The sequence below is a fragment of the Phoxinus phoxinus genome (genome assembly GCF_949152265.1).
Source record: "Phoxinus phoxinus genome assembly, chromosome: 5".
Taxonomy (NCBI): Eukaryota; Metazoa; Chordata; class Actinopteri; order Cypriniformes; family Leuciscidae; genus Phoxinus; species Phoxinus phoxinus.
Window position 1 is genome coordinate 8,640,857 of NC_136880.1, and position 13,761 is coordinate 8,654,617.

The 13,761-nt window shown below is 36.7% G+C and overlaps 1 protein-coding gene across 1 annotated transcript; it reads right to left on the reverse strand.

Annotated features, from left to right (window-relative positions):
* Positions 1-7,290: 7,290 nt before the first annotated feature.
* On the reverse strand, positions 7,291-9,674 carry LOC306998925 (uncharacterized protein; the record flags this gene model as incomplete). The annotated part of the gene is made up of 9 exons (XM_079613323.1): positions 9,234-9,674; positions 9,066-9,113; positions 8,933-8,987; positions 8,773-8,814; positions 8,594-8,668; positions 8,171-8,227; positions 7,854-7,931; positions 7,427-7,617; positions 7,291-7,320 (listed from the first exon to the last, which is right to left on the reverse strand). The coding sequence occupies exons 3-9, from the start codon at positions 8,985-8,987 to the stop codon at positions 7,291-7,293; spliced, it is 528 nt and encodes a 175-aa protein (XP_079469449.1). The 5' UTR covers positions 9,066-9,113; positions 9,234-9,674.
* Between the last annotated feature and the right edge of the window lie 4,087 nt (positions 9,675-13,761).

Sequence of the window (13,761 nt, forward strand, 5' to 3'; positions counted from 1 at the left end):
GAACCTCTCTCTGCAGTTCCAGCACATCTTCTCTTGTTGTGGTTGCACTTGCAGGTGATGTTTGCGGTCTTCTGAAAATATGCAAGTGATGGGGAAAATTACGGAAATCTTAAAAATAGTATTAAAGCTGTTCTACATTGGATTAATTATTAATAGATTAATTATAATAGATTATTTATTAATTTAATAGATTAATAATAGGCTGAACCAATCGCTACATAAATCATTACTTGGGGGTTGCCTGTAACGGCGCTCTGCTGGCGATTTGATGGTGCTGAATTTGTTTTTCAGAGCGCTGTAAGGGTCTAAGTGTGAAAGGAATGTCATTATGTTATAACATATTATGTCTCTAATTATGTCAAAATAATAATGTATACTTTAAGCCACTAGTGTTAGCTATATGCTGATACAGTACAATAATGCCTCACTCTATGTTAACGTTACACTGTTGCGCTGGTTCAGCCTCACTCTCTAAACCTCCACAGATGCCAGACAGGACAGGTGAGTCAGCTCCAATGATGTTTTGAACCATTATAGTACAGTCCGGCAACTCAGCCGGTGGGGGTCCTCCACCTGTTGGTCAGTTTTGTATCGTTAGATCTTAGCGAACTCTTCACCATGAATCTTAAAAGCGTATAGTCTAATATTACCTGTTTTGTTGGCTTCTTTCTTATAAGCGCTCAGCTCTTTTTTTGCGAATACAGAGATGTTATCATATTTTTTAAGGACTTCCTAAACTCCTCTTCACATCAAGATTCCTTGCATTAATTTTTTCCGTTATTTCTTCCCACTGTTTCTGTTTTTTCGCCGCAGTTACATTGGGATTTAGTTTGCTTTTCAAAAGTGTTTTTCTTTTACTATATTCGTCAAGAAGAATACATTTCTCCTCCTCTGTCCAATTAGGCTTTCTTTTTTTGTTTTCTTTATCCATTCCGATCGTTTATAGCTATACTGTCTATGATTCCGATAGCCTAGGCTACTTTATTTGATGAAACCGCTAGTGTTAGTGTTTTGCGTATCTATGGCAACAACAGACTTTTATAACGTGAATCCAGGATCGCTGTTGTGAAACACTTAAATGTTTCCCTTACCTAAGAGAATCGTTTAAGAGATTATATGCAACACCTTAAGTTATTCTCTTAGGTAAGGGGAAATCGCCCCTTAAGTGTCATACTTAAGGGAAAAACTTAAGGTGCTTTATGCAACCGGGCACAGCGCCTCACGAACGCTTTAAAGAGAAGCAGCGGGATGTTAGTGCCTCTCTTTCCACTACAACCTTCCAAACATCTTACATGACACTTACCAAAAGACGACATTACCCCACATGTAATACCCACAGGCTACTTGTTTACCGCGATCATCACAACCACCGATTAACTGGGTTACAGTAAGCAACGCATTAACAGTGACATAGCGACTCAGTATACCACACGCCATCATAACCACCACTCAATACAGGGACAATTTACATACCTGAAGGGTGGGCAAACACCTATTCTGAGCTGATGAAAATGCACCATCGGACAAGTGCTTAAATGAAACGCTACAATTAAAAAGATAACACATATCAGTGGCGTTCTAAACACACGATTTAAACCACCCGCTACCAGCACATACGTGAGGTGATAGTGGATGACGCAGGAGGGTTTATGAAAAGTGAACAGCACGACCGAGTAAGATAGGATGCGCAATATGAGACATGGAGCGGGTCAGACATGATTTTGACCGTTGAAGTTGTTATAGAAAGCCTTTCTTTAAAGTGAATTTCGTTTTGTATAAATTGTATCTTAATTTTAATAAATTTTTCATCAACCAATTGCCTGTATTTAATGAATAGGCCGACGAAACAAATATAACGGAGGCGCCCGCGCGCTCACTTGCATTGCACGTAAACTAGAGCACATCCTAACTTAACGAAACTCAGTGTATGCCTCACACAGACATGACAAATACATAAAATACACAAAGCTTGAAATGTCTTTAAACGAAATAATTCAAAACGAAAAAAGAAAAAGGCTACTCTCTGAAAATCCATTATTAGGCTTATTTATGTGCATTTCTCTCTATAAGCGCGTTCACACTGAGATGGCGATCGTCAACTTCATCTTTGCAGCCGAGTCGACACTTTTAGAGAAAACACTTGTTTATTAATAAAAATCAATACACGTGTCACCGGATTTACAGATGCCCGCACACATATTATTTCGAAATAACGAGATACTGTGTTGAAATAACATTATTATTAATAATAGCCTACATCTTTGTTAAAAGAATTTTAAAAAATGAACGTGAACTAGTTCATTTTTAGATATGTGAACTTAGTTCATTTTTTTTTTTAAAATGAACTATGAACATGAACTAGTTCATTATCATCTGTGTGAACTGAACTTTGAGCTAGTTCTTTTTAAGTATGAACGGGCACAACACTGTATGTGGCTCTATGTTGACATTGCATGATGCTGAGATGCTGTACTGAAACTGGTGTGGGTGTGGGAAGCCCATAAGAATGTGGGAAGCAGGTTGAGCATTTGTTTTGTTTTTGTAGTTTTGTCTTGTACTGTTGTTTTGTTTTATGTTTGATGTTGTCTTATCTGTGTTGTATACTGCTTGTGTTTCTAGGACCCCCTTGAAAATGAGATGTTACATCTCAAGGGGCTATCCTTTCAATACATTCAAGTTAAAGAGCTGTGAAGTAACACGAACAAACAATTTATGTATGCAATAAACTACATAGTATTTTCAGCTTATTTCAGCTCATTACCAAAAAAATAATTTAGTTTAGACTGGAGTGAGGTGAAACCAGAAAAAAAAAAAAAAACTGCAAAACAAGTTATCTAGCAGCAAAATTTTTATCTGGCAGCTAATTTTATTAAATTCCAGTATATGGTAGAAAATTAGACTATTAGTTTACAGTTACATTAGTTTAGTTCTACATCTAAGATGATCTCGTCATCAGGCCAGCTGACAGTCTTGCCTGGGCCCGGGACAAGATCATTTTGTAAAGGGTTAATTTTGTAAGCCAATCACAACAATTGTCACTGTGTAGCTGAATGTCTATTGAATATGAAATAAAGGTTGTGATTGGTGTAACATCACAGATGTGGTCTGGTTGTTATTTTTCAAATTGCTTGACTCCTGAGACCTCACGGTAAGCCACCCGGCAAGTGTAAAGCTATTTTAGAATAATAAGGTTGATAATTCTATCACTTATGATGTAACAATAAAACTTTTGCTTTTACATATATTTATACTGTCTCTGTATTAGAGATAAATAACAATAAGCATCTAACTGTATAAAATATTTGCGAAAATTAGATTCACAGCACTGTCCCACTCAACCTGACAGAGTTAGGTTGAGTGGGACAGTGCACTTCAGGTTGAGTGGGACAGCTGAGTGGGCTTCCATTGTAAGGTTCCCAGACCTTATTGAAGTACCTACAAGAGAGAGGGGAAAGAAGAGGATTATGGCAAGGCCACCCAGCTACCACCTAACAAGCCAGGAACACTTCAACTTTGTCCAGGCCAAAGCAGACAAAAAGAAACCAAAAACAACCAAAGTGCGTAAGCCTTCTGGTGTCCGCCCCCCCAAAAGCTGCCGTTCCTCCCCTGCAAACAGTTCAGGGAAGTGACCCCTGTACTGGTTGCAAGGGGGTCTATGGTGATGCAAGCAACCCAAAGGCCAATGAGGAATGGGTGGCTTGCTGCCACTGCCAAAGGTGGTATCATGAGTCCTGTGGAGAGCTCAACGGACTTATGGATGACGATGACTTCATCTGTCTTGGATGTGTTCACTGAAGTTGATAAAAGGTGGTAAAAGGATGTAGACTTAATGAAAGTTCCATTCATTGAATGTAGTGAAGTTTAGAATGTTTTTGCATTAGTTCCAGAAATGCATTTTTAAAAAAATCCTTCCAAGTTTTTAATTAATCGAAGGTCTCCGTTGTTGTATTGCGCTTCATAATGCGCCACACATTTTCAATGCATGTATTCTGTTTTTATTTACCTTTTACACAACATCCCAACTTCATTGGAATTGGGTTTGTATTTCTCATGTTCATTTTAACCATAAAATAGTGTCCCACTTTCCCTAACAAAGTGTCCCACTCAACCTGATTGCTTCCAGTTTGCTGAAGAGGGTGTCAGATGGTGTTTAAAAGATGAACAGTTTGTTAATAAATACATAAATTTGGAAAATTTTACCATAGGCCTTCATTACAATCTATACAATCTAACTGATTTAGGTTGTTTAAAATGCAATTTACCAAAAAGTGTCCCACTTTACCTGACTTCACCCTACATATCAGGCACGTGTTCAAAGCTGAGGGTGTTAGCTTTCCAATCACATGTCAATCATTCATCTAGCCCAGTCCTCAGATGCAGGAACAGGCGACGAATCAGTGGAGCAGGTGGGCGGGATCATGACGGGTTATGTATTTATTTTTTATCACAACGTTGTTGAGAGGCGGCCAAGATGGCGTCTTGCTGAGTAGATCTGTTATTTGCACCTGTTCTAGTTAAGAAGGAATTATTTTGTCAACGGGTCGTTAATTTGCTCCTATGGCGGATGATTTTATTCGCTAAGCTGTAAAACGAAAGTTGGAACCCGCCTTTGAGTTTAATGGGCAAAAAACAAGTTAATAGGAACCTGCGTACCTCGTGGAACTCAGATAGTCTGATGTCTTATGAATCTCTTGAACAAAACATGGATGTCTCCGTGCCTGAATCCGGAGAAGCATCCAGATCACAAGATAAGTTTGAAAAGGATGTCGACGCATGTGCTACACCCACCAAAAGTCACATCATCTAAAAGAAGGAGGGTTTCTTGATCAATCTTCTCAGCTGTAAGAGAAAACAAAATATGCAGAACATAAGTATTTTGATGGAGATGATGAAACATCATTTTATAATGGATGGATACACTTTTTTGGGCTTCAAATTTTGGGATGCCATTCACTGCCATTATAATGATGGATTATCCAGCACATTTTTTGGTCCCACTTTAATAAACATCCCAGCTAACACAAATACGTAACTGTTACGTAACTGCAACGTAATATGGTGACCAAACTTTCGTCGTGGCGACGTAATTAGTTACGTCGTGGCAACCGGAAAAGTGAAATTCCCAGATACGTTGCTACAACGTAACTTTGTGACGTTACTAGTTAGTAAGCACGACGTTGTGACAACGTTACCAGTTAGTAAGCACGACGTTATGACAACGTTACTAGTTAGTAAGCACGACGTTGTGACAACGTCCTGTGCTGGTACTAAATATGTAATTTTCAAGGCGGACAGTTTTTGTCCTTATTTGCCCACACCTCATTTAAAGACTATTTAAATCTGCTGAATGATGAATGCATAGGCTACTCAAAATGAGGTAAATTCAGCTCATTTATTTCGAAAACAACAGTACATATTAACATTTTAATTATAATTATAACAATTATAATTTGTTTGAACAACGGGAACACTTCGAGGAATGTAGACCAAGCGAACTACTCCAATTCTGCAGGTACTGGCAGTCGATCCTAAAGAAACGGCACAACAACAAAACAACAGGTTAGTCATTGTCAATGTCACTGTCATTGAAAGTATTTCATTGTCACCGTTCTGTCACATTATGTTTTGCAAATAATGCAATTTATAAACTGGCCTTTTGGTCTAAACGGCGAAATTAACTTATGTCTTTGAAGGACACTTTATTAGCTGGAATAAAAATTAGCATCTTTTTTTTTTTTTGCATTCTCACTACAAGCTTTTTTTGTTCCTGCTTATGAAATTCACGCACGCTGCCTTAATCCCGCAGCAACAGTAAAACAAATCCGAAATTACTCCGAAGGAGCGATTGCTGATTGGTTGTTATTATCCGCCTTTAAGTATATTAAAATAATGTCTGTTGTAACGACTCTGCAGAGGACAGGACATTTTTCCCATGTAACGTTTTTTTCCCCTCTTCACAGGAAATGTTCAGTTTCTTGCTACTGCTAATTATTCAGGAATAATATACCATTTTAAAATCTTCTCAAAGACAAAGGTAAGTCTGATTTTGATCTAACCTTATCCCGTGTAGGATACATCAAACTGCAGTGATGATTTATGTTTGTAGATTAAATGTTGCATATTGTGAGGAAACTCATAGGCTTAAGGTCACATAAAGTACATTTAGCAAATTAAATTAAAGGAGATAATATTATATTTATTGATATTTAAACCTGCACATGAGCTTAGTTATGGGAGCTGTCCAGGGTGATGAAAGCAGTTTGTAACAAAAATGCTGTGAAAATGTTGACTACCGTGGAAATTGTGTTTTGGGCTTAACTAAGTGTGTGTATTGCATCACCCGACCCATGCGTTGGAAATAAATAAGTGATAACTGGATAAAACACCAAAAGGGTGAAAAATATTCACTTAATTATATATAATTGGTGAGATATTGAGGCGATTACGTTGTGATATGTGACGATTGATGACAACATAACGTGATTCATCTGAAGTGTCAAAAACACACACAATCACTGCCAATCAGAGCGTAAGTTCTGTTGTAGTTGTAGATATGCTACATTTCTTGTTTAACACAGAGGGGATAAATAGGCTGAATAGGCCCTCTTTGAGATCCAGATTGTGTTCGTCAGTACAGAGTGAGTTGATTATTTCTTTGATATGGAAGTTTACTATTCATGCAAGTTGTGTATGATGTGTAACTTTGACGTGCACGTTGATTTATTTGTGTTGTAAATTCAAGAAAACTTTCCGTTTTGCATTTCCCCCCAACATTAGTTTTTTTTCTCTCTTTTTTTCTCGCACATTTAATTATTTATGTAGAATTTTGTGGATTTATTTATTTGCGTTTTTAAATATATATTGGTTTTGCAGGTTTTGCCCTCCATTTCAATCAAATCGAACCATTGTCTGATTAATATGAAATATTTTGACTTTGTTCCCCCTATTTTCCTATATTCAATACCTGAACATGTTTTTTCAGTTGGGCTGGCACATGTTTCAGTGTCTCTGCAATGTAGCACTCTACGTCCTTCTCTCCCAGATCAGACTTGCATTTCATAACAGCATCTGGAACAAAACAGAAATCACGAATATTATGTAAGTAGCCTACCATTTATTTATGTGCTCAAATTCACTTTATCAATATAATACTATCATTTTAAGTTTGGTAAAGGTATTTCACTTACAAAAGTTATTATCAGACTTAATGATTACAAATTTTTGATTCGTTCAAAAAGCTGATTCATTCAATAAAGACACCTTTTATATTGAAAGGACTCAAACTTGTGATCATGGAGAAGGAAGACGCAACTGACATGCCTATAGGCACGGGAAAACCCCTTAACGGTGAAAAGGACAAGATATAGCAGCGGATGGGAAATATATATTTTTTTTATTACGCCCCGGAAATAACCCAAATACTCACCACACTCTTTCTGAAATCAGAGTCCTTAAGACGGTGGTCAAGGGCCTCAAGCTCCTCTTTGCTCTGAGCAATATTGAGCTCCAGGATGTCTTCCGTTCTCTGATGACCCTGGCGTCTCCTAAGTAGGATCAGTATTTCTCTCTGGGTGGCTGCCAGGCTGTCTACTTTTCGTAGCAGAACCTCTAGTGTTTCTGCAATTAGAGAGCACCAGTTACACACTTGGTGAACCAAAAAGTAGCCTAATGTTAGTGTAATATATTAACTACAATACAAACATCATAAACCTGTCTAATTGGAGGAAAAATGAACTTTACACCGTAATTCACTTAAAACGCTATCTAAAGGAAAAACTCGGTATCAATATGTACTCTTTTTCTTTTTATAATTTACAATCAATGCATTTGTTTCTTAGGCCTATAAAATGTACCTTTAAGCTCACTCTTGGTTGGGTCATTGGGTCGTTGGGTCTTCATGTGGTCAGCCCTTGCAGATGTTTGTCTCTCCTCTAAAAAAGTTATGTAATGTTATACAACAAGCACTCAACTTTGAATTATCCTGTGTGGGAAAAGGTATCTTGTATGGACAATTTGATTCCTCATGATATTACTTATTTAACTGTTATTTTGTTGCATACGCAATGTTATTATCATTGCCTCATCTAACTTCTAACATCAGTTACTTTCAATTCAAACTAAAATCAATTCAAATAAAGTTTACAGATGTTGAATTCAAATTACATTTTACCTTCAGTAATATATTCTGCCACAGACACAGAAGTAAATATGGGTGATTCATCAAGATCTGCAAGCATGATAAAAACACAGTTGTCAACTTGAACCTTGAAAAACATCATATTGAGACGAATCCACTAAACGGATGTGCCACTTTTGCTACAAAAACCTGTCTTAGTAGGCACCAGTAGAATGTTTTAAGCAGCTGAAATCTGAGTATTTAAATAAAGTCAGTGTCATTCTTTGCTGTACAACAAGTACAACATTTATATACAAATTATTCTTAAATAATTTAAAATACATTTATCGTGACAATTATTTAAATTAAGTTTCTGTATAGATCATGGCAGCAGTAATTTATCCAATAATAATTTCGCAATTAATTCTTAGTGAATTCACCCCATAGTGTTTGGTTAAATCATTTATTCAATTATACCTTTAGATAAATCATTTGATGTACTGGGATCTGAATGGTCATAGGTTGCATTCTGTGAAGACTCTTTGACTTTTTCTATTTTGAGTATACAAAGACAAAAAATAATTACATGTAATTGCAGAAAATATATTTTGTATACTTATGGTACTATACTGTTTGATGTGTTTGTACTAATGTACTTGGTTTATGCTGGGGTGGGATGGGAAGTGTAGCCTCTGGTGCTGTATCAAAGCAATGAAAAATAACAAATATGTTTCAGGGGGGGAATTTTCATTGTAAACATTAATTTTTAAATAATTTATTTAGTTGTTTAAAAAGAGCATACAAATATACTTATACCTTTGTATGGCCTTTTCTCAACAATTGATGTGTTTTTTTTTAGGAAATGGTCCATCTAAATAGCATGCAAAATGTTAATTTACTTTAACCTGAATTTAAATTGCCATTTGTTGAATGGTATTTACAATGGTACCTTGATGCTTTCTTTTGCTTGTTGTGGGTGCCCTCAGTGGTGTCTCATCTAAATAGAGATTATTAATGTACAAAGTTGATAATGATCTGACTTTTTCTGTTTCACTATCAGAAGATATTAATGGACTACACTAGACACTACACTCAAAATACTGAAAGTAATGCATACCATCGCTGCTGTCATCATAGCGGACAGGTTTTTTTTGTGGCCTTTTTGTGTAGGTGTCAACATCACTCTCCACTGCAGAATTGTATTCTGCTGCTTTACACCACTTGAGGGCCTTTACAAAATTGTCTGAAAATATAAAGCCAATGGTAAAACAATTAAAATATAATAATCATAATGTACAATCAGATAATTAAAGTATCCTCAAATAAATGAAACATTACCAGTATTTGCCAATACACGTATTTTCCTGGAAATCCAATTTTGTTTATCAGGAATCTCTTCTTTTTTTGCTCTTTTAGTGGGGTTTGTAGGTGGCCAGTAGCTGTATTGTTTCTAGCATGCGTCCGGTGAAGTCAGAGACATTGTTAAAATATAAATATACATTTCTCAATTTTTATATTTTTGATCAAGATTATATTGTTGATGTTATGAAAATTTTTCTTGTACCCCATTTTCCCTGTGTGTCCAGCACTGTGCTACGATGCCAACCGTCGCCTCCTCTGTGAATTCAACGATGACATACATGCTAAGGAAGGGATAAGGAAGGTCAGTGATTTGTCAAAACATTTAGCTTATTACATCTCAAAGAATATGCACATTAAAGTTCTCCTACATTGTTATAAAAGATTCACTGCTGGTGTAAGATGGCCATGAATGTCACTGTGTCTCCATTTTCAATCTTAATTGCTCTCTTTTCAATTCGTTTTTTGGAGATCCACCTCATTGTCGTTTGTTTTTTGTTGAAGTTGTAAACCCCCACAAGAAATTAGTGGCAGGGCTCAATGAACAATGGTGCAGGACTATGATAAATTCTACAAAGAACATGTCCATCTTTCTCCTCATCGTTGGTGATCTCGCAGCCATTGTCATCGTCTAGGATGAATGCTCTATCCTTGCTCTTCTTTGTTTGTCTGTCTTTGGTGTTTTTCATTGTGGATGCACATCTTTCCTCAATCCTGTTGGCAATCTGGCTAAGAGGGTGTGTTCCACTTCGTACCATCTTCTTGATCGTATGCAGGTATGTTTCAAATTTGAATGCACTGCAGTTGTCCAGACCATTAAATTGTACAGCATCATCAGTGATGTGGAGCATTGAGTGGATGTTGTACACTATGAACTCATTTCCATATAGCTCTCTCGTCCTCTGCTCACAAAGTAGCTGAGCAAGCATCTTGCATATTCGGAGTGCTTTTTGACCAGTGTTGGGGAAACTAAAATACACATTGCCACACTGAATGCCAAGAAATGCAGGTACATGTCATGCCCAAGAATTCCTTTCAACACAAGCTTGCCTGTATACAACATGAATTGACGGAATTCTGTTGCCTTCCATCTCTCCAGCTCATCCAGGCCTCGAGGGGTCCGAGCAAAAATGGAAGGAATTTGACTCCTAAGCTGAAGCAACCTAGAGCTGACTTCTTGTTTTTGGGTGGTGGAGAGCCTGACTCTTCTTTCTCCGCGGGTCCAACTGACAAGAAGCCTCTTCGTCACCCCCAAGCATGCCTGATGCATGTAGTCGATTGGAAAGCTTTTGACCATATCAATGGGCAGCTGGATGAGTGGAGTATTAGCATTGTGATGGTCAGGCTGAACTTGGCTCCTAAATGAATAATCTGTGCGCAAGGTGAGGTTTTCTGTGGCTGGAAATGTTACTTTATTAAACCATTCACCTTTCTGGTAACATTTATCACATCCATAGTACCCAGAGCACAGCTTTGTGCCTCGTGTAAAGGCTTTTGCTGGAGCATCACACACAATACAGAGAACATTAATAGTGAAATTTCTCTCCTTATACTGAAGGCCATGAGACATCAGATCATTGAGGTCTGCAATAACATCATCTAGGAAAGTCAGATCGGTGGGTTTCTTGTTTCCGCATGTTAAAGTTGCTGGAAAAACGATGATGGGCTTGAGGTGGACAGCACAGAGCACAGGCCACACAACTTGCTCTTGAGCTCTTGAACAATGGCAGGCCGTCAACGTTGAATGACAGATTAATTGTGTCATGGTCCAGGATCTCTTCAACAGGGTACTTATCCAGTTTGTCCAGCAACTGTTGACGCAGTGCGTAATGCAAATACTCCATGCCACATTTCTGCATTGTGGTTATTTTCCTAGGTGTTTTGAGCAGAGTACGAGCAGAGGATGGAAGATTAGTGTGTCCATGTTTCTGAAGAATCTTCAACAGATGGTCAACAGCATTGTTCTTTACTTCGAACTGAGAAGCCCAGGATGCCAGTTCTGTTGCCAGGGATAAGCTCGCCATGCTGTCTTCCTGGTCAGATGTACCATCTTTTTTTTCTGCAACGTCCATGACTTCCTCTAAGTCCCAGTCAGTTTCTTCGGAAGGCCAGGATGCTTCAGAGGACATTGGAGATGAAAGGTTCATTGTGTTCTCCGTGGAATCTAAGGCATCACCTGCATCCCATTGACCTTCTGTGACTGTTTCGGACTCTTCCAGACTGTCCAATTCAGTGTTGTTATTTTGTGTAGATATCTTTTGAAAAACACGTTTAGTTGCTCTCCAGGATCTTAGATATTGCCTTGAACGTTCTATTCTGTCCTCACTCATTGTTAAGCCTGTAAATATTTTAGTGTAATGTCTGAATGTGTTTTTCTAAAAACAATTTAATGAAGGTCACCACTCTTAATATTTGTCACTTACCTTGATCAGTGGCTGCTGGGCTGCCAGAGAAATTCAAGAAGCAATTTCTGGGAAATATGTCTGTCAGAGACAATCAGAGCATAGAAATCCCTTTATTTGGGGAAATTTAATCATGAAATCTGTTTCAGTCCCAAGCCAACGTCTCGTAATTTTTTATTGAATTATTTTGATTAATGTGTAAAATTCACTGTGCAAATGGTAACCCATCATTAAAAACACATGAAGTTAAGTTTAATAAATAAATAAAAAGATAATCATTGGGTTGGTTTAGGTAAATGCATTGGTATCATGAATCGAAAAAGAGATCAGAAACTGCCAACATCTGACTTATAACTTGTAAATACTAAGAATGTATCTGGTAGGCATTCATAACATATACTTACAAAGACAAAGTCGCTATGTGCTAGGGCTCTTAAAAGAGCCTTTGGGGTGTAGTTAGCTGCTGTTGACACACAAGGAAAGGGGAGAGAAAGTAGAAACATGTCTAAATATGAGTGAGATATATCTGTACAAATTAAAATGCATTCAATTTCGGCAATGATTTTTGACTAATCAGGATGACTGCTAGATGTATCACTTACAATAATCAGACTGCAATATATACTGAAAAAAAAGAGAAGAGAATAATTATTTTCATGGTTGAAATTCCAAAAGTTAATAAAGGCTCTTGATTTATTAATATATCAATTGCATAGAATGCAGCAATAATGCAGTAATGTATCTGATGAGACTTTACAACCCACTAACAAATAAGACACCATATTAAATCAGTAAAATAAATGTTCTTTCTTGAAAATACTACTAAATTAGTATTATTATTTTTAATACTGTTAACAGTAATAAAATATAATTATTATTATTGTAATTATAATTATGAATAGTATTAATAATACTAATAATAACTTATTTTATTATTATTTGAGTTTAATTATTATTAATAGTAGAAGTAGTAGTAATACTAATAATTATTATAATTATTAACACTGTTAACAATAATGATTGAAATAAAATATAATAATAATTAGTTATTAATAAAACAATATTTATATTTATAAATATGATTTAATGTAGTGGTATTAATAATATGACATACAGACGGATTTCCGATTTCATTAGATCTGATCTCATCTTTACAAGCCACGTCTCTCGCTCTCACAGGCTTGGCTGCGAGCGCGTGAGCGCTGGCGAGTACATCACCAGCGCGCACGCGCTCGCAGCCAAGCCTGTGAGACAACGCGCTTCCCATACAAAGTAAAGATAGTATTATTAATAATTGTATATTTTATTTATTTTACACTAACGATACCATCACAGACATGACTGATGAAACGAAAAAGTTAATTTCAATATGAGCGGATTTTCTCTATTATCCCAAATGACGTCACACAGACGTAACGGCATTTAACGGTATTTAATTATAGCGACTATAATATAGCTTGGACGGTGGGAAAAAAACCCTAAAACCATTGTTTATGTGAAAAGTAGTGGTACATTTACTGGAAAAGACAGTTAATCAATTTTGTGACAATTAAAAACGTTCATTAGGTGAAAGTGGCAGTTATTTATCTTATTTATCTGGTTACCCTGAGTAGGGGCCCATACCCTATATGCTATAATTAGATTTTATTATTTACTTTATTCAAAGTTTTAGGTGTCATTTACCTTTGTAGGGGGTTCATATGTTTTAAAAGTAATGTACCTAAATCGGTTAAGTAAAAAGTACTTTACCTCAGAAATGCTGGTAGAATAGGATGTCCACTTACAATGAAAACCGGGTTCTGCGCGCGGTGGTCACAACCCCTGCTTAAATACTAAGAATGTATCTGGTAGGCATTCATAACATATACTTACAAAGACAAAGTC